The following is a 21556-nucleotide window of genomic DNA, read 5'->3' as shown; positions in this document are numbered from 1 at the left end:
TTTTTAATTACCAACTTGAATCTCAAAAGAGAAATTTAAAAATAGTGAGAATAGACGCAGAGTTTTTCAACTGTACTTAAGTTACCATTTGTAGAACAAAGGAAACAACAATATGGATTCCTCAAGACATTCACATCCCCAAATATGATGAAAATGTCTTTTTCCTTGTTTATTTATATATTTTACAAAATATTTTTTTTAAAAATCGAACAAAAGGCTTTAATATCTGCAAGGAATCGGCGCGGGAGTAAAGCGAACAAACAGGCACTACAGTACTTTTGTTTATATGTACAAGACAAGTTTTTCATTTACATGTTTTAAAATGCACAGTACAAAAAGAAAAATCACCGACCCAAAAAAAAAGTACAATTCATCAGTATTGGATGCTGTAAGGCACAGGTGTCAAACTCAAGGCGCGGGGGCCAGATCTGGACCGCCACAACATTTTAGGTGAACCGCGAAAGCAGATCAAACATGTCAAGTTCCATGATGCTTTCTAAAATGTCAATCAAAAATTTTAATTCTCACATGTAATAAATAGAGATATTCCAAGCATTTTCTTGTTACCAAACCTTTCGTGATGGTAACTTAAACAAGAGTTGAACCAACAGTTATTCTTGACTTCTTGATCTGGTTTCGGTCAAAACGGCCCTCCAAGGGAAACGGTAACTAAAATGTGGCCCGCGACAAAAATTAGTTTGACACCCCTGCTGTAAGGTTTTCTTTCAAATGTTCAGGGGAGGGGTGGTGGCGCATGGAGAGGTCTCCCAAAGGGAAGAAATTACTGTATCATTGAGGCAGATTGGGGTGCAGATTGGCCTTGGGAAGAATCCTTTAATAACTAGTGACACAACATATTCATACGGTAACAGTTACTGTACATGTGTTTTATACACTATGAAAAGTCTGTGCTTGGCAAAAAAATAAAGCAGTCAACAACCTATCCCCCGACATGTCTTTGTGCACAATCATGCACGCAATCACACGATAAACGTCCTCACTCCAAGCCAGATGACTTATATATTTATATATAGCTATCTATATTTAGTAAAAAATAAACTTCACAACTCTACCAAATTCAGAGAATTGTTTCTTCCAACTTAAAAACTACATAAAATAGGGGGTTGGCGGAGAAACCAAACAGCAATCAAGTCAATGAACATTTTGTGCAGGGGGGGGTGGAATAGAAAAGCAGCCCTCCCACCCCTCCATCGCCACCATCCATCATTACTTCATTCCTCTCAATTAGTAAGAAGGGGGTGGGGGTGGGGGGGGAAACAAGAACACAAAAGAACCATACGGGGAAACACTCACTCGTTTTAGGAAACCATTTTTCTGTTATCCAAGGAAAAGGATGCTGAACTTAACACAATACACTTCATAAGTCATTTCATGTTTTTTCATAATCATTTAGCCCCTCCCATTTCCAAGCCAGGACATCCTTGCAAAGGGATGAAAAGGAGGAGGAGGACGAGAAGGAAGATCAGGGGGAAAACTCAGCAGGAGGAAACCTTGGCCACGATCTTGGTTTTCAGGAGATGAGCCCTGACCACTCCCTTCCTTCTTCCCTCGCTCATTCACAGCTTCTGTGAGCGAGCGAGGTGGTCGGTGGGAGTCCACGGCTCCGCCGGTGTATGTTAGTTGGCCCCCCAGTTGTAGCTGTTGTATGCAGACTTGTTGATCTGAGACTTTTGCTGAATGGACGCAGTTTGATTGCGCTGGCCACTACCGCTCTGTGAACGCACGGACAGAAAGTTTGACAGAGATGCGGGAGGAGAGAAAAGAAAGGAGAAAAAGAGAGCGCATAGAGTCTCACCTGTGCGTCCTGCTGTAGGTGGTGGTGTAGGATTTGGGAGTGGGGCTGCTGGTGCGGCGCCAAGATGTGCATGAAGGGGGCCGGGGCGTAGCCCGCTGCGGCCGGGGCGTTGATGGGGCCGCCGCCGGCCAGCGCGGAAGGGAGGCTGAAAGATGCCGTGGGAGTGCCGGCGTGGAAACCCTGCTTCTCAAATGACTGCTGGTGGGGAGAAAGAAGATGTCAACACATTGCATGACTTACACTACACGGACCCTAAAGAAACAGCAATTGACAATTTTCAGGGGGTGGCCCACGAGTCGCAGCTTGGGGGTCCAACAAATAACTGTGAAACAGAGTCCTTTACTTGCCTGAGTCTTGGTGTAAACTGAGCCTGAAATGTCAGGCACCCCGGTATTGCTCGAGGTCACCGACACTCCTAGAGAAGAAAAAGACGACGTCAACATTGCAAAAGCAGAACCCAAAATGGCACCTGACAGAGAAAATGACCGGGGAGCAATTCAGCCACACCAGCGTGCCGTGCGGCAGCACACCACTGCCAGCAGACATTTCAAGTTCCGACTGTCGTGCGCGCGTGTGGCGTTTGGGGTTCGCTGTGGCACACACTGACCCCCTACATGGGCACGCAGGTGCAGAACAGGGTCAACTGGTGTGCGGCTCGGAAAATGGGTCCGCCAATTCACAATTCAACTTTAAAATCTGGTGAGACGGCACCCGAGTGAACATTGAAAGGAGTCATCGAGTTGTCAGCAAAGAAGAGGAAATTAAAATTCCCGCAACAGAGGCCAAGGTCAAAAGAAAGAATATTTGGGGAAATCAGCATTTCAAATTTTTGTAAATGATTTATTGATTGTTATTTTTTTGGGCCAAGTATTAGCTCCATTAACTGCCTGGCAAACCATCACAATTGAAGGTCCCAAGTGCATCCGATAGCTTTGCGAAGGTCGAATTAAGTTGTCAAGATTAGAGTGCATTTGAGGTTGGTTGTGAAATTTCAACCAAAGTACACAAAGGTTGTATCGTACTCTTCACACAGCAATGAGGCAAAGAAATGGGAGCAAAAGTGGGCTGGCGCTCGGACGGGGTCGTGGCGACGTCGGCATTTTTTCTACATGGCACGGGGTGGCACTCACCAACGCCGGGCCCGCTGACAGAGTTGGCCGGTTTGTTTTGGGCAGCGGCGGCGGCGGCGGCAGCAGCGGCGGCGGCAGCGGCGGCGGCGGCCACGGCATTGCCGTATCCGCCCTTACAGAAATCCCCACTCCCTGAAGCCTGGCCCACATCCTCATAGCCTGCAACAGTCGAGAGACACAGCCGCAGCCCACAGCGTTAGACGCACCAGGCGGGAAGTCGACCCGCCTCACGCAGCATTTGCAAACGCTCTGGTTTGAAAGTGCTATGTGAGGAAGGGATGGGGGGCGGGGGGGTGAAGGGGAGGAGAAAGCAGGCAGGTTGTGCGTGTGGGAAGGTGGAAAGTAAGCTGGCATAACGGCAGGAAGCAGCGGGAGCGCCAACAACAAAAACTTGTTCCATGGGAAGCGTTCTCAGTGTTGAATTTCAAGATGCGGCCGGTTGGAAAAGTAAGGCTTGGAAGACCGCGCGATTCCCAACCACCAATAGCACTTCATTGGGACGGCCGCTAAAGCCGGTGCTCGACTGGATAGCACGTCGGCCTCACGGTGCACAGGTGCGGGCTTCGGCCCTCCTGTGTGGAGTTTGCAGGAGGCAAACTTTGGGCCAAAGAGCAGATTCAAGCGCGCCATCAAAAAATATTGTTCTCGGTCCATTTGGGGTGATAACTGTGACCTCGCGGCCTACGGCTCCAGCATCAGCCACTCGTCGCGACATTCATGGCTAGACCTGCGCTCTCCGCTCACGATGGCTCACCGGTGCTGTATCCATGGGAACCGTAGCCACTGGCCTGTTGGAAGGGCGTGGCCGACGCGCCGACATTCACTCCGTGCTGCTTTGACGAGGTAGGAGCCACCTGCAAGGAGGCAAAAATAAATTCCCTCCCTCCCTATAATCCCGAACGCAAAATAGGAGGTTTGCTGCGTTCGAGTGTCCGATCCTCACCGGGAACACGGCGGGGCCGTACTGGAAGGTGTTGGCCAGGCCCGGCATGCCGGTGTAGTAGGGCAGGCTGGTGTAGCTGTAACCGGGCGGCAGCGCCGGGTTGAGGAAGGGCTGCTGGGTCGAGTGGTGCGTCTGCGTCTGGTTCTGCTGCTGATTCTGCGCCAGCGTGGTGGCGGGGGCCGGCGAGGACGCGTCGCCGCGACCGAACTTGGATAAGTCACCTTGAGAGAGGCCGGCGGCGGAAAGAAATCCTTTCCAATCCTTCAGGTGATAGAAATGTGTTGGGGAGGAAGTCTCACCGGAGTAGGGGTTGTTTGTCAAGCTAGCCTCTCTGCCGGTCAGTGCCGTTGTTGGGGTTGCAAAGGGAATGCTGTAATAATCCTGGAAAGGCATCCAAAGGGAGCGAGATTATGACGACGACGACGACGCAGAGGATCACGGCTCGTGCGGAAACAATTGCAACTTACCAACGGTATTCGTGTCTGCAGCATCTGCAGGTCGTCGTAGCCGTACACCTGAGTCTGACAGCGTCGCGGCTCGTTATTACACACCACGCACACGTCGCATTGCGCTTACGCGCGCAACTCACCGGATAGGGATGCAGTAGTCCCGGTGCCATGATGTATGGATTGTGTAGCAGAGGAGGCACTCCCGGGGGCAAATTTGGAGGCGCTTTCCCTAGATTTGACAGCGACATACACAAGTGATAAGCCGTCATGCTTCTGGCAGCGGCCCATATGGAAGAATCCACTGTCGTCTCCGATCAGTAAAGTCACAACTGCAGTCAAGATTCGAAAAGGAAAACCTTCGTTCGCATCCTATTCGTCTTTGCTTTGTGCAACTTTTATGCTCCAAGTAATATTAAAACCTTTTAAATGAACGTATGAATAAGTTCAATGTGTTGGGGGGGGGGGGGGGGGGGGGGGCTAGGCTGCTGTATGCCAGACCTGAGGGTGCTGCAGAGCTGCGCGATGACAAAGAAGTCACTGAGGAGGGAGCGGCGGAGGCCGCCCCAGAAATGGAGACGGCGGCGGGGGACGAGGCCACGCCCTGCACACCCATAGAAGCCGCAGCGATGCCCACGGGCATGTTGCCGACGGAGCCGAGGCCAGACGGGGCAGAGACCGCGGCCCCCAGGGACACCTGCGCCCCGGTGGCCGAGGAGGAGGCGGAGGAGGGCGGCACCGACGACACGGCCGAGACGGAAGGGAAGGAGGAGGAAGAGTGGAGGCTGGAGTCACCATCCATGTTGGGGTGCTGCGGAGGAAACGGGCGCTTGTGACTGATGACAATATTAGAGGGTGCCGCTATGCGTGCGTCCACGTCTATACACCGCTGGAGGAAATCTGCTACAGACCATCATCCTTCAAAGATGGCCTTGCGTAAAACGGGGTGTTTACCAGCAAGCTGGAGTTGGATGTTCGACCTGAAGACGAAGCGAGGCTGTTCTGCTGTGACGAGAGGGCACTGGAACGAGACACCGCGGTTTAAGCGCCGACAGCCGCGGTCCACTTACGAAGGGGGAATCAATTTGCGTCGCCACCTATTGTGCTGAGGAGGCGGGACGGCGCTCGGCGCCAGCTCGCCGGCCTGCCCCGGGGCGCCCGGCGGCGCCTGATTGGGTGCCGTCAGCAGGGAGGCCGGACCGGAGCCGCCGTCCGTCAGGGCGACCGCCGGCGTGTCCGACGTGGACTTGACCGCGACTGCAGAACCCGCCGCAGCTAGGAAGGAGATCAATAACCGAGTCAAGAATCGATGAAAAGAACACAATGAATGAAGAATTGAAATCAAAGACCAAATGAGGAGTAAGACACGAGAAAGCAAAACAAATGACAGCCAAATATCTAAATGAGACAGGCGTTAAGCAATAACATCGACAAAACGGGGAAGCAAAAAGAGAGTCAAGGAGTGGATAAACAGAGATGGGCCAGAAATGAAAAGGAAACAAACGAGACACAAATAAATAAAGTCCAAAATAAATCCAAGGTGGAAAAAGTACGTCCGCTAGGGTCAGCAAGTCATGAGCGAGAGATTTTGCTCACACAAGACAAGGAGAATCAAGAGACTTGCCTTCCGCAGATTGCGCCGCTTGCAGTGAACCGAAGCCATTCTGGAAAAGCAACAATCAAGGTGAGCTCAATGGTTTCTTTGGCAAGTCAAAAAGGACGCACGCGCACAGAAATGCACCTCGACGACTCGGAGCATCCGAACATCCGGCCCGGGTGTTCCGAGGCTTACCTTGGGCTGCGCGTCCCTCTGCGGGGAGGAGGAGACGGAGGGGGGGTAACGTCGCGTCTGAGATGCTCTCTGCTCGTACACGTCCATCTGGCTGGAGTTGGAAAGAGCCGGAGTTGACTCGCTGCAGATCGACAGCTGGCGTTACCTCATCTCACTTGACACAACGCGAGGAGGCGCTGGCTGGAATAACCTCGACTACCTCGCGCTTCCCACATACCAACCTGTTGGGGGCGGAGTAGAGACTGTTTTGCATCGGGTTGAGCGGCGCCGCGTCGGAGGAGGCCGATTCGTACTCGGGCGGCGTCGGCTCCGAGCCGAACTGCAGCGCTCCGAACTGTAGGTTTAGCCCGGAGATGTCCGCCGAGCCGGGCATTTCCACCGCCGTTGCCGGAATCTGAACAAAGATGAAAAGTTGCACCAGATATGCTCCTCGACAGTATTGTGTGTTGAACACATTTCCAAAGGTGGAAGGTGGGGTGCTTTGGTCTTAAAATAGAATGGTATTCCACGGTAAAAACCAAAGACACCACCCTCCCCTCCTCCCCGCTGTGTAACGGAGGCCGCTATTTGAAACTTGTAGCGAGCATCTACGTCTACCTTTGTTGCAATGGAGGTCCTCTTCTTCTGCGGCCTGAGTTTGTGCTGTTGCAGAGGCAGCGGGCTGGAGCCTCGCGCGTTGGAGGAACTCGGGGAAACCTGCTGAGCCGGCAACGTGACGGACGCCATCTTGGGAAGGGAGGAGGCGGGCGGCGGGACGGCGTGCGGCGAGGACGTCGTTTGCAGCGGCAAGGTGGAAGCGGAGGAGGAGGCGGAAGGAGGCAGGAAAACTTCCAACATGGACGACGTGGTGGCGGGGGCCTGGAAGGGCGGGCGCTTCGCAAAGGCCGCGTGGACGGCCGACTCTGGCCGAGTCTTCATATCTGCAGGAAAAAAATAAAAACGCATATGTGAACCTCGGACGGAAAAACTGCCGCGGATTCCAACCCTGAACATCACAGCCCTAAGGCGAAGCGGTGAACAGACTGGGTCAACGCGCTGCTAACCAACTCTGAAGAATATTCAAAAAGGATTCCGGTCTGGGCTCGGTCTTGCGTCAGAGCTCACCATACTGTGGCCGAGAGTTGGCGCCGCTGTCCCAAGATGGGGGGTTGGCATTCGTTTGGGAATGCTGCGCGGCCAGCTGAGCCAGCGCCTGGGCGGTTTTATACTGCTCCAGGAACTGGGAGCCGGTGGTGCCGCCGGTGGTGGTGCCGCCGGTGGTGCCGCCGGTCCCGGCTTTCTGCTCCGCTACCTCTCCAAAACTCTTGTTCAGCATGCTGACCTGCCGCCACAACAGCGCATCAGTTGTCCCCTACGGATTCAGTCAACGTCGCCACTCACCATGCTGTGCTGGGCGTAAGGGGCGGCGGAGGAGGCGCTTTGGGGGACGGCGGGCGCTTGCTTGGAGTTGCTGAAAACCAGCGACTGGGGCAAGGAGGGGGGCTGCGCGGCCTCCGCGGGTCGGGCTTCCGTTTCGGACGAGGACGACGGGGGAGTCTTCCCCAAGAGCACCGCCAGGTCAATCCTCCAGAGGAGATGAAATTGGAACGTTACGTCAATGACGGCGAGGTATCCTGCAATAGTCATTTTGTCCATGCCGAGTGAAATGACAACCGTTGTGCTTGATGACACAGAACCAGAATTGTGATTTTGAGCACATCTGTTAAAAGCTCTGAAATGACCTCAAAAGGGTCAACATCTGCCAATTCCACCAAGCGCCCCACCCCCACTCCCCCATTCTGGGTCGGTACCATTTCTACAAAATAGCTTCCGTTGGAAAAGGAAGACAAAGTGATGGCTTTGACATGCCATTGAAAGGGGGTGGGGGCTTTTGTCCCACCTCTGTCCTTTGGTGATGGTGACATTCTCCTGTGGTGGAGGAACGGTTGCCACGCTGGAAGCGGTGAATATCTTGGTCTCGGACAACTGCCAGGTATGAAAAGAAAAATGTCAGACAAGTTATTTCTGGATGGAGTTCCTTGGAAAGATTCAAAAAAAAGTGAAGTCCTCACATCCTCATTCCAGTCCTCGGTGCCCCATTCTTCTGCGGGTGTCCTCCAGGCACCTGAGAGTGGGGCATAAATCTCTCTTCAGCACCGGGGACAGGCACAAGAAGTAGAGCGCAGTTCATGGGTAACATTTTGAGCCGAGCCATCTGTGTCAGGCAACATCAAAGGCGATTGATGTGCAGCGAACAAAGCTCTCAATGCTGCCCATTTTCACCGAGAGCGGACGCATCTGCAACAAAACGGGGGTCGCGCTGTACACGGAATTGTGCATTGAAGGTTTACCAGGTGCGGTGTCAAACTTGGGCGGGTAAGTCATTCCTTCTCCCGGAGAGTATTCCAACCCTGGAAAGAAAAAGAGTTGCCACCGGCATCCCCGCATCAAAATCCACCAACGCCAAAAAGATCCTGTGAGCAACATCTAGAACGGCCGTTTTCTCAATGTACTCACGAGCTCCTTCTTCCGTCTCCGCGCCACCCGTGTTGTTCCAGGTGCTTCCTCCGCCGTAGTTTTCATCGGTCTGACTCGCTTCCGTGTAGTCGGCGGGATTGAAGGTTCTGGGAGAGGGGGAACGACATACAATTGAGGAACAGATCATTGGCCGATTCCATAGCACTGACTGCATGCTTGCGTGGCTTTGTCCATCAATCAAACGTGGGGAGTGCGCGAGTCGGCAGGAAGCCCGATGGAGCCAAAATACCACGTCCTGTCTTTCACTCTATTTGACACACACGCATGCGTGATGGTGAGGAAATGATAGTCAGCTCCAGGAGGCACTCCTAAAACCACGCCACAAGAGGCTTCGCTTCCTTCCTTCCTTGCGTCCGTCTGAAGACGGGAACGGCTCGTGTGTGAAAAAGAGTCAACGTCAATATTCAAGAAGAACTCAAGTGTATTTTGCTATCGAAGGAAGCAATATCTGCAGAGTCAATCCGAGAACGTCTCCGGCTCAATCTATTAGCGTGGAGACTCGGGGGGCCGGCTCTCATCCCCGATTTTGTTGCCTGTAATTGGGGCTCGAGACGGCGGGTTAAAATTGAATCCTGTTGCACTACTCCGAGCGCATGCTTGAATGCTCCACTGAAGGCTTACAGTTTAAAAGCTCAACTGAATAGCGACTCACGATAAGGACAACATTTGGAAAAATAGCGAGAAAGAAATGATCCAAAATCAAGGAGTCGCCGCTCGCTGCGGACAAACTTTGTGTCACAATGAAGTAGCTTACAAATAGATCTTGAGGCACCGTCAATCTTGACTTCATACTAAACAACGCTACGCACACAACTCTGAAGAGAAATGGGCCCACGCCGTTTCGTTCTGCAGGCTGAACCACGTCCACCTCGGCAGTGGATTAGCACGAAGCAAAAGATCCAGGGTACTAGTCTCCTGTGACCATGGCAACAGTGGAACGCAAGCACCCCCCCTCCCCCATTTCTGGTTGTCTAAGGATGGATATTCAGGTGTTGTCTTCTTACCCCATGCCCTGCGCTGAGAATCGGCCTCCTCGCCGCCCCATCGCTCCTGGGGGGAGGGAAGTGAAAGTAAAACTTTGAGATTGTTCACATGAAACGTGCTTCCAGTCGGGACAACTCACCGAGCGTTCCTCTTCCTCGTCCGCGCCCCCTGCGGCCTCGCTCCGCGCCCCTACCCATCACTGCTGCCTTGCCTCCGTCCAAGCCGTTCTCTTGACCGCGAACTGGAGTGAAAGAGGAGGAATCGGTCAACGGGGAACAACGGGTCCCAAACGAAAGCGCAATCACGTCAACAGGCGTACACTCTCGCCCTCTTATTGTAGCGCGGGCCCTGCGAGGAGCTCCCCCTCGCCGACGAGCCGCTTCCTTCTCCGCTTTCTCCCTGTTCTCTTTCCCGTCCTCTCCACTCTCCGGCTGGTTGGGCTCCTTCTGGCACGACATACCTTTCTTCTTCCCCACCATCTCCCACGAGTCCTGACATTTGAGGAGAAAAAAAAAACATCAACAAAATTCCACAAAATGAATACAACCAGGAGACAGCGGGAAGAACCTTTGCCCCCCCGCCCCCCCCCCCAAAAAAAAAACAAAGACAGAAAAAGGATATTGGGTCTCTGATACTACTCAAGTCAAGTGTATTTCTGGAGCACTTTCAAACAGCCATCGCTGCATACAAAGTGCTGTACGTGTAGCAATTGAACATGTACAATAAACAGTAAAACAAATCAGTACTAAAGATGGTAGAAAGCACCAAACAGTAAAACCAAAAACAAATCTAAGTCAGGCGGAGTCGAATGCCAAAGGACACAAGCGAGCTTTGACGAGGCTTGCCCAATGTTCAGTGGGAGCTCATTCCAGAGAGAGGAACCAGCGACAGAAAATACGCCCAAACCGGACATCGGCAGATTTAGAGTTTTCCCCACCATACAAGACTCCACTTTATTTGTAGCGCACTTGAAGGCAACCGCAGCTTCAAGCAAAGTAAAAACTGAGCCACATAAAAAGAAACGCTGCTAAAAGAAGAAGAGTTCAGACAAAAGGACTCACAGTGTCTGGGCTGCCTTCCAGAAGCACATTGATGGCTCTGTTGATGTCACCGTTGCAGTCGTGCAACGCGATCATAGACTCATCCTGGTCCTTGCCCGTGATGTCAATCAGCTAGAAAACCAAAACGGCCTTTCATTTCCCCGACTCTTGTTGACAAAAGGGGCATCTTGAAAAAGACGAGACGCGACTATCAAAAACGGACAGAAGAAAACGCTTCTCACCTGTTTGACCTTCTCTTCAAAGTCTGCGTCGCTGTGGTCTGAAATCATCTGCGCTAGTCGGATCTGCTCTGCGGTGGCCTGTTGCCAGAGGACACAAGCACATTCATCACATTGAGCTTTGGATGACAACAACAATCTCGGAGGGGAAGAAAAAAACAACAACAACGGTATTACTTCTCATTCAAATAACCAACCCTCAGAAAGTGGACAATTACCAGGCCAGAACAGAAAGAGAACAAATACGGGCTCTACCGGGTCGTGTGAAATGGGCAACAGCCTCATAGACTACATAAAATTCGGAAGTTGCCTTCCTCCCTTGATTCCGAGCTATTATCATTAACAAACAACAGTTACACATAAAAATAGCCTGAAAATGTCAGCTTTCATGGGGAAGGAGATCCAGAGTCTGGCACTCCTTGGGCAGGTGGAAAACTATTGGTTCAAGTTTCTCCTCCAGTTGTTGTTGTTTTTTTTTTTTTTGATATTGGCATTCAAACAGAACAGCAACACACAGAAAGGAGTGCAGCTTTTACATGGCGTGTGAAAGGGGCTTCAGCCTCTGATGGAACTTCTGAAGCCAGAAAATGTATTGGTGCGCTGTGTTTATATATGTAGAATGTAGACATGAAAAAGGCAGTCTGAGGGCAAAGTTCATTCACAACCTCACTTGAGGACAGAATTCAATTTCTTCTTGACTCTTGAGGCGTATTTTTCCACCTCTGGCTGGTGTCAACATTGGACATTCCACTTTGATTTGAACGGAAGTGAACGAGGGCGTACCTGAGGCCTTTGCTTGTGCTGTGTCTGACCCTGCGTCTGGCCTTGCTGCGTCTGTTCCCAGCTGCCCCGGGCTCGGTTTCCGCCCATGGACGTCATCATTTACAGTATATACAAACAAACAAGTTATTTACAAGGAATCACACCTGAGGAAAGAAATAGCAAGACACGCAGAGAGAGAGAGATCTGAGTGACCTCATCACACACTTCCAGTAACACAACACAAACGCAAGGCAAGAGGTGTGAGACACACGAGATCAGGCTCCAAGGTACAACGCGGCAAGTGCGCAACGTTTTGTTTACAAGTCAAAACATCCTTGCCAAAAATGAAAGTCACATCACTGGTGCACTGTGTGAGGCAGTAGCCCTTATCACAATCGAAAAGCATTAGCAAACACACTTTAAGGGGACAGCTAAGACAGTCAGGGGGCAATCACATTTGTGCCTTTTTGTTGCGCTGCCAACCTCCGCTTAATCTCGCACACGTTACGTAAAAAGCTCGGCTTGGACTGACACACACACACACAACCAAGCAAGCCTGACGCCAAGGCCCGTTCACCTTACCAACCACGTCGTTTGTTTATTTATGAAAAAAAGAGAGATCAAATGTGGAATAAATGGGGTAGGGGTGAAAAGCATCAAGCTTTGAAGTATCGCTGGGCTTCCGCCTCGAGCGACTACACCTCATGGCGACGAGGCTAACTTTTAGCACGGGGCTAACGTTAGCTCGCGAGTGTCTACTTGCACACAAACAAGTCAATGCGAAACATACACATCCAATTTGCGTAAAAGCTACTTAGTCGTCTACCCGAATTGGATTAATTATGTCTCCCTGTGAAACTTGACCGAGCCCCGAAAAACGTAATCACACCACTAGTTAGATGCTAACGACTTAGCCACGCTAGGTGAACAAACTAACTGGACGTGGCTAAAGGCTAACTAGTTAGCCTCGCAGCGATATAAAGACCACACTGCCATAATATTGTCGGGCACTCTTTGCGTGGAAGGATAAAAACAGCATTATAGGGGTTTAAAGACAAGGCATATGTTCGCCCCCCCCCCCAGCCCCCTCCTAAAAATGACAATAAACGCCACCCTACTGACCAGGAACCCGGCTCCAGTCTGGACAAGATACCGGTCGACAAGTGTAGTTTCTCGACCGTGCCAGACGCTATATTTTGAACACAACAAGCTCGATCGTCCTCTCCCGACTTCCCCACGAGAAAAAAAAAACTCAGCACACGAAAGTTGGTTCCCCCCCGTCATAACACGTTACAACAGCCGAAGTCTACCTGTTTCTCTTCCACTCTGACACCACGGAGAGCTGTGTCATGTGGTCTCCCGCCGCGCTCTAAAGTGCTTGAAGGAAAGTGGACCAACAAACATGTGATCGCAAACTAATAAAGCTTTATTTGGGGGGGCATATATTTGTCACCCCTGGCCGGTGACATGTCATTGCGACTGATGCGCATCAAAGATAAAATGTGCCGGCGAATGCTAGTACGAGTCTCGTTGAAGAACAAATGCATTTATTTTATATTTGATATACAAAAAAGATTGCATGAACTGCACCATTGGTGGGAATTTTGCGTTGCATCCATAAAATATAGTGTTATGCACATTTATAATGAAATATAACGCACACTCTATAAACACAGAACGCAAAATATTCGTATTATATACATGTACGCGTATGGGTTTGAACCGTAATGCACCACAATATCAACTAAATCCATATCAATTAAGTTTCAGAGTGCCCCCTTTTCACTACAATTGCGGTAATTGTGATGCAACCAAAGCCGGTGTTGAGCTACCTATCTTAGCCGAAAATCGAGCCGCCGTCCGCCGCGGAGCTCGACGAAATCAACCGAAGATGTCACACTGTTATCGCGTAGCCATAGATAGCGTCATAAAAACGAAATTCGAAAATAGCTTTAGTTTTGCCCACGAGGAGACTACTTTCGCTTGGTAGGTAGCGACATGCTAGCGAGCTAATGTAGCTCGCTCGTAAAGTACAGTCTAGCAAGGTTTCGTAACAAGTTGGTGCTAACATGGCAGACTCGCCACCGCTCTCGGGGGTTAATGTGGTTCTGGTGATGGCGTATGGCAGCTTGGTGAGTGAAATCGACAATTTGGTCTCGTGTCGTGTCGATGTGGATATGCGAACGTTGTGTTATGGCAGGTGTTCGTGCTGCTCTTCATCTTCGTCAAAAGGCAAATTATGCGTTTTGCTATGAGATCCCGCCGCGGCCCACACGCGCCGATTGGTCACAATGCTCCAAAGGTAAAGAAAAAGCAAAAAAATATCAATGGGACCTCTCTCTCTCACACACACACATAATATGTGTAGAGAGAGAGTTGCATTGAATTTGTTCCGAACAGGGTCTGCGAGAGCAGATCGACTCCCGGTTGTCGAAAGTTCACGAGATCCGGTTCGAACCTCGTCTCCTCTCCGAAAACGATGCCAGGCTCAGGCGCGGATCACAGCTCAGTGAGTTCCTGCAAGCCCTTGCATCCATTTTGAAAGAAGCATCGGTGTCACCAAGTGGTATCTTGCAGGTTGCTATAACTACATATACAGGATGAAAGCCCTGGATGCCATTAAGGACTCTGGTGAGAGACTCACAAATGGATGCACACCTTCATCCTTTCATATTGTTCATCACACATTTCTTGGCGGTCAGGCATCCCTCCGGAGGAGATGCGCAGCAGCCCCTGCGCCTTGACAGGCCGCAGGTTCCGGAGTTGGCTCCTGGAGCTGCGCAACTCGCACTCGCTGATCAAGAGCAGTCGCGGCACGCTCATCGACCGTCTGCTGGAGGGCTACGATAGCGCCCGCCACGGCACCGGGGTGCGTACTCGGCGCCGCCGGGTGCGTGTAGCGCTCCCTTTCGTATCACATTCCGCGGTCACGTTTCAGGTGTTCGGAGAAGCGGAATTTCTGGAATACCAGCGGGCGCTGAGCGAATTGGCAGATGTGTACGTAGTCCTGGCATTTGAATTTATGGGGCAGGGAAGCATCGTTTGTTTCGGTGAGCGTGTTTCGATCCGTGTTGTTGCACTTTCCCTTTCAGCGTGAAGGCGTATTGGAGCAGCAGCACGTCGGAGCAGCGGCATCAATGTGCGGCCAAGGACCTGACGGCTTCTCCGGCCTGCAACGCTGCGTCCACCATCCAGGTGACCTACCTGCCTTCCACTGGCCCGCGCAGCAAAAGGCCCAAACACTTCCTGGAGCTCAAGAGTTTCAAAGACAACTACAATACGCTGGAGAGCACTTTGTGACTGAACGGTCTGTGTTTTTATCTATATACTGTGAGTACATAGTAATTAGAGCGGGGTTTTTTTTGTGGTAACATTTTTGTAAATCTAATTTATTGATGCGTCACCTCAGATGACAATGTTGACTCGTACGAATGAAATCTAATTTCGGTTTCAAGTGAGTCATCAATGTTTTCTTTCAGTCCACTAGATGGCACTGCTGGATTGCCTCAAGGCTTTGCCATTCGCCTTTCAATAAAGACACAAAATGAGTCATTTCATCGGAGTGTGTACAAATAATCTGATGTGCATAATACATTTGTTAGAAAAGATTCTGACCAATTTTCCAAAAGAGGTGAATCCCCCCCCCCCCAAAAAAAAACTTCCCGATACGCTGTTAGCCGTGAAGGATTCGGATTTCTCGAAAAAAAAAAGTTTTTTCTCACAGATTATGACTATTCCTATATAGTTTCTTTATTCTTCTGTGTACAGTGCCCCCCTCACTCCCAACACTTGAAATTTTCAAGTCATTGAAATGTGTGTCCAGAGATAGCTAAAATTCAATCCAATTTATTCACTGATTTCGTACACAAACGGCAATGCAAACGCAGTGGTGATCAATCAACAGTTGCTATCGATTCACACTCAGGACTGGGAGTGACTGGATTACGCAATCATGACCATACCGTCTTTAAACGTGCACTTGATTCAGTGTTGGGGGGGGGCAGCAATTAGGAGGAGTGAGATGCAAATCAAAAGGTTAAATACATATTTACACTTTGCGATTGATCGCTGTGCCTCATTCATGACTTGATCTCGATGACTTTGATGAAGGGGAGGGACTTGTTGTTATGTGTGGATGGCATCAGAGGTTTGCTTCCAAAAAAAAAAAAAAAAAAAAAAAGGGTGATTTTGACATGAAACGGGTTTCTTGCCGATTAGCGTGATCGGCGAAGAGCAAGTGTCGCTCACCTGTAGATGATGACCGGCTTGTTCTCGGCGCTCTTGAGCGGCGGCGGGTCCCGGCCGGCCAGGAAGTGCTCCATGTGGTCTTGCATCTCTCGGTTCTGTGTTGACATTTTTCAAAAGGGTATAAAGAAGCTCAGGAGTTGAAAGAGTCGTCATTTGGGGGGGGGGGGGGGGGTCCACTTTTTATGGTCTGACCTCGGCTTCCAGGAAGGCAACCTTCTCCTCCAGATCCCCGATGACTCGATCGCGCTCCTGCAGGACGGTGCGGGAGTTCTGCAGCTGTACCGTGCGCATACGCACACACACACACACACACACACGTCAGGCTGATTTGGCTAATGAAGGAGTTTGATTTGAACACACAATGACTTGATGTTCTCCCGAATGTCATTTCCTCACTAATGGCTTCCTGAGTACTTGAAATGCGCGCGCGTGTGTACCTGTTGGATCATGTGTCGCACTTTCCTCTGTTGACTCTTAAGCATGTCGTCCAGGTGGTGGATCTTTTCCTTGAGAAGGGCCACCTCCGTCTCCAACTGGCCACATCTGAAAACACAAGGGCACATTGTTCGTACCGCAAGCGCACACGCGCAGACGCAGAACGCACGGTTTTGCGACCTGTCCTCTTTGTCCTTTCCTTCGCCGTCGTCCGTCTGAAGCCGCAGTAACTCGGCCTCGCGGGCGGCCATTTTGTCCCTGAGGAGTCCGCTCTCGGCCTGCGCGCTTCCCAGCAACCTCTGCAGCTCCTCCAGCCGCCGGCCTCGCTCCGCCGACTCGGCCTCCGCCCGCCGGAGGCGCTCCGACTGCGCCTCCAGACGGGCCCGCCGCTCCTCCGACTCCATCTGCCGAAGAAGACGACTCCCTCTTCACAACTTTCACCGTTCCAGAAATGTGTTGGCCTGGCCGAGCGTGAACCTCTCACACGGTGAACCCTTAGCACACCTGCAGCCGTTCTCTCTCCTCCCGGTGCCGACGTTCCGTGTCTTTCAGCTGCGCGTAGAGGCGCTTGGTTTCCTCCCTCAGGCAGCGCGCCTGATTGTCGTCGCCCTCCTGAACCGGCACAAAAGCGCACGAGGCGGGAGAAAGGGCAATTTTCAATTTCAGTTTGCGTTGGAGCCGCGGCGCGGAATTCTCGCTTGCGGCCCTCGCGTGACCGCTCTTCACGCTATTATCTTGGCCGAGACGTTTCAGCGTGTTGGAAAGAAGAGCCACAAACATGAGCGGATTTTCTTTTTATTATCATTTGAATGCGCTTCATTATCCACCCCCCCCCCCTCGCACGCACACAGGCAAGTACTGTCAATGATCTTACGTCACGGTTGGCGTCGTCGTAAATGTCGTCGCCGTTGGCGACGGGTGTCGGCTTGTCGAGCGCGTAGCCGTTGGTGGGATACTGAAGAAGAAAAGGAGTCGGCGCCTTCGTGGTCGCTCATCAACACATTTTTCACCTTGCATCCACCTTGTTTTTGTCTGTGGCGCCTTACCTTGTTGCCGTTCCCGTTTTGTCTGGCCGCCATCTGCTCTCTCAGGGTCTTGAGACAATACCTGACCTGAGGGGTCGGCAAACAGTCAGTCACGCGCACCGCACGTCGACGCCTTCCTCGGCCGCGGCCTCACCTCCTGTATCTGAGACGCCTGGTCCGTCAACATCCCGACGCCGTCCGCCGTCTCGGCGACGTCAACGCCGCCTTGGGCCAAAGCCGCCCAAACAAAAACAACTCCCGCACTTTGATGACTTCCACGCTTTCCTCCGAGCGAGCGATGGGCCGGGCCGTTCCGACGTCGCCGCTGTCCTGCGAGGCGGATGCGGCAAATAAGGGGACCCCTGGGAAAAGAAAAAGGCAAAGGGGCGGAGCTTGAACTAGCGGCGCGACCGCGGCTGCCGGGCAACCCCTAATAAGGCGGCGTTTACACCCTCTGGGCAAAGTCACCAGGCACCGGAGGAGCAAAAACAATCAAGCCGTCACCACAACAACACAACAACGCAACAACGCAAGAACGCAGGAACGCAGCGCTTGCCGTGGCGAAAAGAAGAATACATGTACTTGTAGCGCTACTTGTTTTTGTACTATTTGCTGTGACGTTTTCAGCAGAAAGTTTTCAAAGGGGCAAGGGATCCACCTTGGCCTGGTGCTCGGCTCTTTGTGTGCGCGGCTGTCAAATAACTTGCCGAGTTCATTTTGCAGATTCAACTCTGGCCATGCGTTTGGCTTTTTCCAACGGCCTGCAAGACTTGGGCATCGCCCGCCACAATTGAGTTCAGGTCCAAAGAACAACAACAAACGTGAGCTCAGTTCAGCAAACAGCCACGCCAACTGCCCCCCCCCCCCCCCCCCCATCGGCATAGCTTTGTCTCAGCGCCAAAGACAATCCATCTCAGGAGATTTTTGCGCCGTCGACGGAGCAAAAACGAGACAAAAGGGGACCTGGGGAACGCCCGCTTTGTCCACACGGCCAAGGCCCAAAATTCAAAAGAAAAGAACGAAAAGCGGCACGCCTCCGCACGCAGCCATGAAAAGGCGCCTTGGCTCTCACTAAACGCCGGCCACGACGGGCCGCGGGTGACTTTGCCTACTTGACGTCAGAAGGAAGCGGCCTCTCGCGGGCGCTTTTGACAACGGCGGCCTGCAGACGAGCGCGAGAATCCAGCCTGCGGCCAAAGGCGCGGCGACAAAAGCCGTGATTGATGAGCCGCCTTAATTGCTTGCGTGTCAGCTGAGGCCACGGCGCTTTTCTTTTCTCCGGCAGAACGTCGCCTTCCATTCCTGGCGGCAATCGTCGTGTCAGGCGGCATTGAAGTAGCGCCGCGTGCTCGAGGCCATTTACGCAACTATTTGGCTTTGAGTGACGGCGAGGCGAAGCCTGCAAAAACCATCAACACTTCCCAGACGGCGTTTACGTCTGCATTGCGCTCAGCTAATGTTGAGGGACACGCCGCTCGTCCGACGACGACCTCGCCGGCGAAAGGAAATAATTGGCGCCGAGACGCAGCGGGCCCGGAAACTTTGCCTAACAAGCTGGGCGGCACGTGCGCGGCGAACGCGGCGCCCGGGCTTCACCGGCCGTCCGTGGACATTTGCCACAACAAGCGCGTGAATTGCAGCCGTCTCTCGCCGGTCGCCGCTGGAATTTGTGGAAGGCGAGGGTGGAAAATCGCACGCCCCGCGACGGTCGGCGATGGACGGCCCTCGCGCCGAGTCCATTGCAGGAGAAGGGAGCCATTGAAACGGTGCCACCAAGCATTTGGAGATGAAAACGACAAAGATCAAAATTGGCGGAACATCAACAATTAACAAACGTCAATCTCTCTCTCCAACAAAGGAATCTTCAGACTGCCGCGCTACGCTTGGATATTTCCACGCTTACTCATTTTCAACGTCAACTCTCAGCATTCACACGCAGTTCATGACTGCCTGGCTGGCTGCACAGCCCCCCCAACCCTCCAAAACAAACAAACAAATCATGTCTTCTACCTGCTCAGAGACGAATACCACGGCGGTCTTCTTGACATGGACCGGGAGAGCTGCGATCCAGACAGCCGGCGCGCGCGTGTGTGTGTGAGTGTGTGTGTACTAGTCAGAGCGTGGGAAGCCCGACTGAGTGCCTTAAATGTGTGGGTGAGGCTTTCCAGCGAGCTGCCCAACCCCGTTTTGTCTGCGGATTGTTTCATGCTCGGATTGCGACAGCACCCCCTGCAGGACGGCACTGCTCACTACACGCGAGGCCCGCACTACACTACAGTGCAGCCATTCGTTCGTTCGTCTTATTATCGGGATAGATTATTCATCGAGTAGCCGGGTGACGGGGGAGGGGGTTGTAAATGGCAGCGCGGTGAGGAATGCATTACGTAAGGGAGATGAATGGGGTGTCTTTTTATCAGTCACCAACACACACAAGCGTGTGTTTGCAGTGTCAACGCACGACCGAGCAAGCAAAAGAAACGCCAACCGCCGCCGCCGCACCGGCACGTCGCTGTTTTTTTCCAGGATTCTTGGCGCAACTATTAGCACTTTGCAAAGAGAGCGCTACGGCCGCTCCGCTGCCACGAGGCCCCAACTTCCTGTTCGGTGGTCGTCATGGCTTTTTGATTTGTCGACCGAGCTCTATGGTACTCGACAAAGACGCGCGCCACGTCGGATTGCCGGGCTAGCGCTTTCACCGTGACCCTGCCATTTTGTTGTTGCTATGCTATGCTATTGCTATGCCAGTGTCCCATCCCTGATTCAAATATTTCGCTTTTTCTTTGGCTGTCCATCATTTGAATGCCCAACACTATTTGGGAGGGGGTTGGGGGGTGGGGGTATTTTCACCCGAAACCACCGACACAAGGTCAGTCTGTGGACCAAGTGTCAAGTCTGTGTTGACACAACACGTCCGGGACTCCTCAATGTGAGTCGTCCAGGAAATCAAAGCACCTGCGCGCGACCCTCAAAAATGTAGGCAATGAAGGAACGGGGAGTTTTCCTGAAATGGTTCATCCCGGCCGCAAATCCCTCCGCGGCATGACTGTATTTGCCCGTGCTCGTCGGTGTACTTCCTGGACGGTTTCGAATTGTTCATTCATGCCCGCGGTCGGCAAAACACATATTCATGCAAGGGCTTAAGGCAGCAAACACACTGTCGAACAACGCCGAGCTTCATTATAAAACAGCCTTCGACAAAACATAAGCCAAGGCGTTGAATAAGTCGAAAACGGTGGGGCATAAGTAGAAAAAGCTGTCATGGTCGGGGTGAAAAAAAATACTCCGGTATTAAGAGGAATAAAGTTGTCATTTTAAGAGAAACAAAATGCCATAAGAAAAAAAATAGCAGCGTGCTTTTCTGAAAAACAAAACAAAAAAACTGACGGTACTACAGAAAAAATAGATGAAGTACGCCTCATTGTCTTGAGTGCGCCACGTCATAGGAGGAGAAAACGACGGCAACTTTTCAAGGTGAAAAAAGCGAAAATTGAAGCGCAGAAGAATGCCCTGTTTTCATCACCGGCGTTTTTGAACACGATGACATTGCGGCACTTACATGCGGCTGCCTTGCTTAGCAACGGCGCTGAAATCTTTCACAGCAAACAGTAACTCAAGTCTTTGCGGTTGTGTTGTGTGATTGGGATGACGCAAGTGGCGACATTCTTCTTTGAGGTTCCGCAGCGTTTGAGGGAGCGCAAACATGCCTCAAAACGAGCAGAGCGGTTCAAATGTGACTCATCCGAATGAGACGACATTGCCGTGTTTGAACATCAGTTTTCAATATGTTTGTATTCGTTTCCATATGTGTGCATTTCTTGTGGGATTTTTTTGTTTGTTTTGAGGGGTGCTAACATTTTGGCATCCCTCCCTTCGTGTGCTTTTATTTGTAAGAATACACAGGATAGGGCTATTTCTTTTTTTTTTGGTGAATGTGTTGTCTTGCGTTTCGAACGCTAGAAAGAAAACAAGACGTGACGTCATAGAAAATAAACAACCAACAACTTAACAAATATTTATGAGAATAGATAGTAGTCATTAGATTTGAGTTAGTTGTTGTATATGTTTTTAGCCAATTGATGAAAGGTGAAAAAGGAACAACATTCAAACGTTCGCAAAAGGCTGCAGCTCGCTACGCTTCGTTGACTTGATTGATTTGCTCATTCTTGTTAAAAACGTTCG

General features: G+C 51.5%; 3 protein-coding genes and 1 long non-coding RNA gene across 10 annotated transcripts; 1 reads left to right on the top strand and 3 right to left on the bottom strand.

Annotated features, from left to right (window-relative positions):
- Nucleotides 1–113: 113 nt before the first annotated feature.
- Nucleotides 114–13139, bottom strand: ubap2l (ubiquitin associated protein 2-like). Of its 7 annotated transcripts, none has more exons than XM_052070102.1 (29): nucleotides 12980–13139; nucleotides 11691–11833; nucleotides 10911–10988; nucleotides 10690–10800; nucleotides 9948–10119; nucleotides 9768–9869; nucleotides 9649–9694; nucleotides 8624–8730; nucleotides 8458–8517; nucleotides 8179–8231; nucleotides 8007–8092; nucleotides 7508–7691; nucleotides 7232–7448; nucleotides 6725–7047; nucleotides 6349–6521; nucleotides 6128–6248; nucleotides 5960–5999; nucleotides 5433–5610; nucleotides 5290–5356; nucleotides 4837–5146; nucleotides 4479–4567; nucleotides 4357–4410; nucleotides 4189–4270; nucleotides 3890–4110; nucleotides 3701–3800; nucleotides 2947–3105; nucleotides 2164–2231; nucleotides 1817–2014; nucleotides 114–1733 (listed from the first exon to the last, which is right to left on the bottom strand). In XM_052070102.1, the coding sequence occupies exons 2-29, from the start codon at nucleotides 11787–11789 to the stop codon at nucleotides 1638–1640; spliced, it is 3594 nt and encodes a 1197-aa protein (XP_051926062.1). In that variant the 5' UTR covers nucleotides 11790–11833; nucleotides 12980–13139; the 3' UTR covers nucleotides 114–1637. The 7 variants fall into 7 exon arrangements, with proteins under 7 accessions (XP_051926062.1, XP_051926060.1, XP_051926063.1 ...); XM_052070100.1 differs by having other exon boundaries at nucleotides 12792–13034; XM_052070103.1 differs by having other exon boundaries at nucleotides 1817–2011; nucleotides 12792–13034.
- A 303-nt stretch (nucleotides 13140–13442) lies between these two features.
- Nucleotides 13443–15226, top strand: LOC127603700 (protein C1orf43 homolog). The gene is made up of 7 exons (XM_052070230.1): nucleotides 13443–13801; nucleotides 13870–13971; nucleotides 14070–14178; nucleotides 14247–14300; nucleotides 14372–14538; nucleotides 14608–14666; nucleotides 14762–15226. The coding sequence occupies exons 1-7, from the start codon at nucleotides 13739–13741 to the stop codon at nucleotides 14967–14969; spliced, it is 762 nt and encodes a 253-aa protein (XP_051926190.1). The 5' UTR covers nucleotides 13443–13738; the 3' UTR covers nucleotides 14970–15226.
- A 175-nt stretch (nucleotides 15227–15401) lies between these two features.
- On the bottom strand, nucleotides 15402–19526 carry tuft1b (tuftelin 1b). The gene is made up of 10 exons (XM_052070183.1): nucleotides 19388–19526; nucleotides 17532–17739; nucleotides 17399–17464; nucleotides 17227–17307; nucleotides 16857–16964; nucleotides 16533–16756; nucleotides 16355–16460; nucleotides 16110–16193; nucleotides 15918–16012; nucleotides 15402–15821 (listed from the first exon to the last, which is right to left on the bottom strand). Exons 1-10 carry the CDS (start codon nucleotides 19423–19425, stop codon nucleotides 15749–15751), a joined length of 1083 nt encoding a protein of 360 aa, XP_051926143.1. The 5' UTR covers nucleotides 19426–19526; the 3' UTR covers nucleotides 15402–15748.
- Nucleotides 19527–20100: 574 nt separating this feature from the next.
- On the bottom strand, nucleotides 20101–20913 carry LOC127603730 (uncharacterized). The gene is made up of 2 exons (XR_007963118.1): nucleotides 20258–20913; nucleotides 20101–20132 (listed from the first exon to the last, which is right to left on the bottom strand). It is a non-coding gene; the product is annotated as an uncharacterized LOC127603730 (long non-coding RNA).
- Between the last annotated feature and the right edge of the window lie 643 nt (nucleotides 20914–21556).

This window comes from Hippocampus zosterae, chromosome 7 (genome assembly GCF_025434085.1).
Source record: "Hippocampus zosterae strain Florida chromosome 7, ASM2543408v3, whole genome shotgun sequence".
NCBI lineage: Eukaryota > Metazoa > Chordata > Actinopteri > Syngnathiformes > Syngnathidae > Hippocampus > Hippocampus zosterae.
The sequence above is the reverse complement of the archived record's forward strand: the minus strand, read 5'-3'. Positions and strand labels throughout refer to the sequence as shown.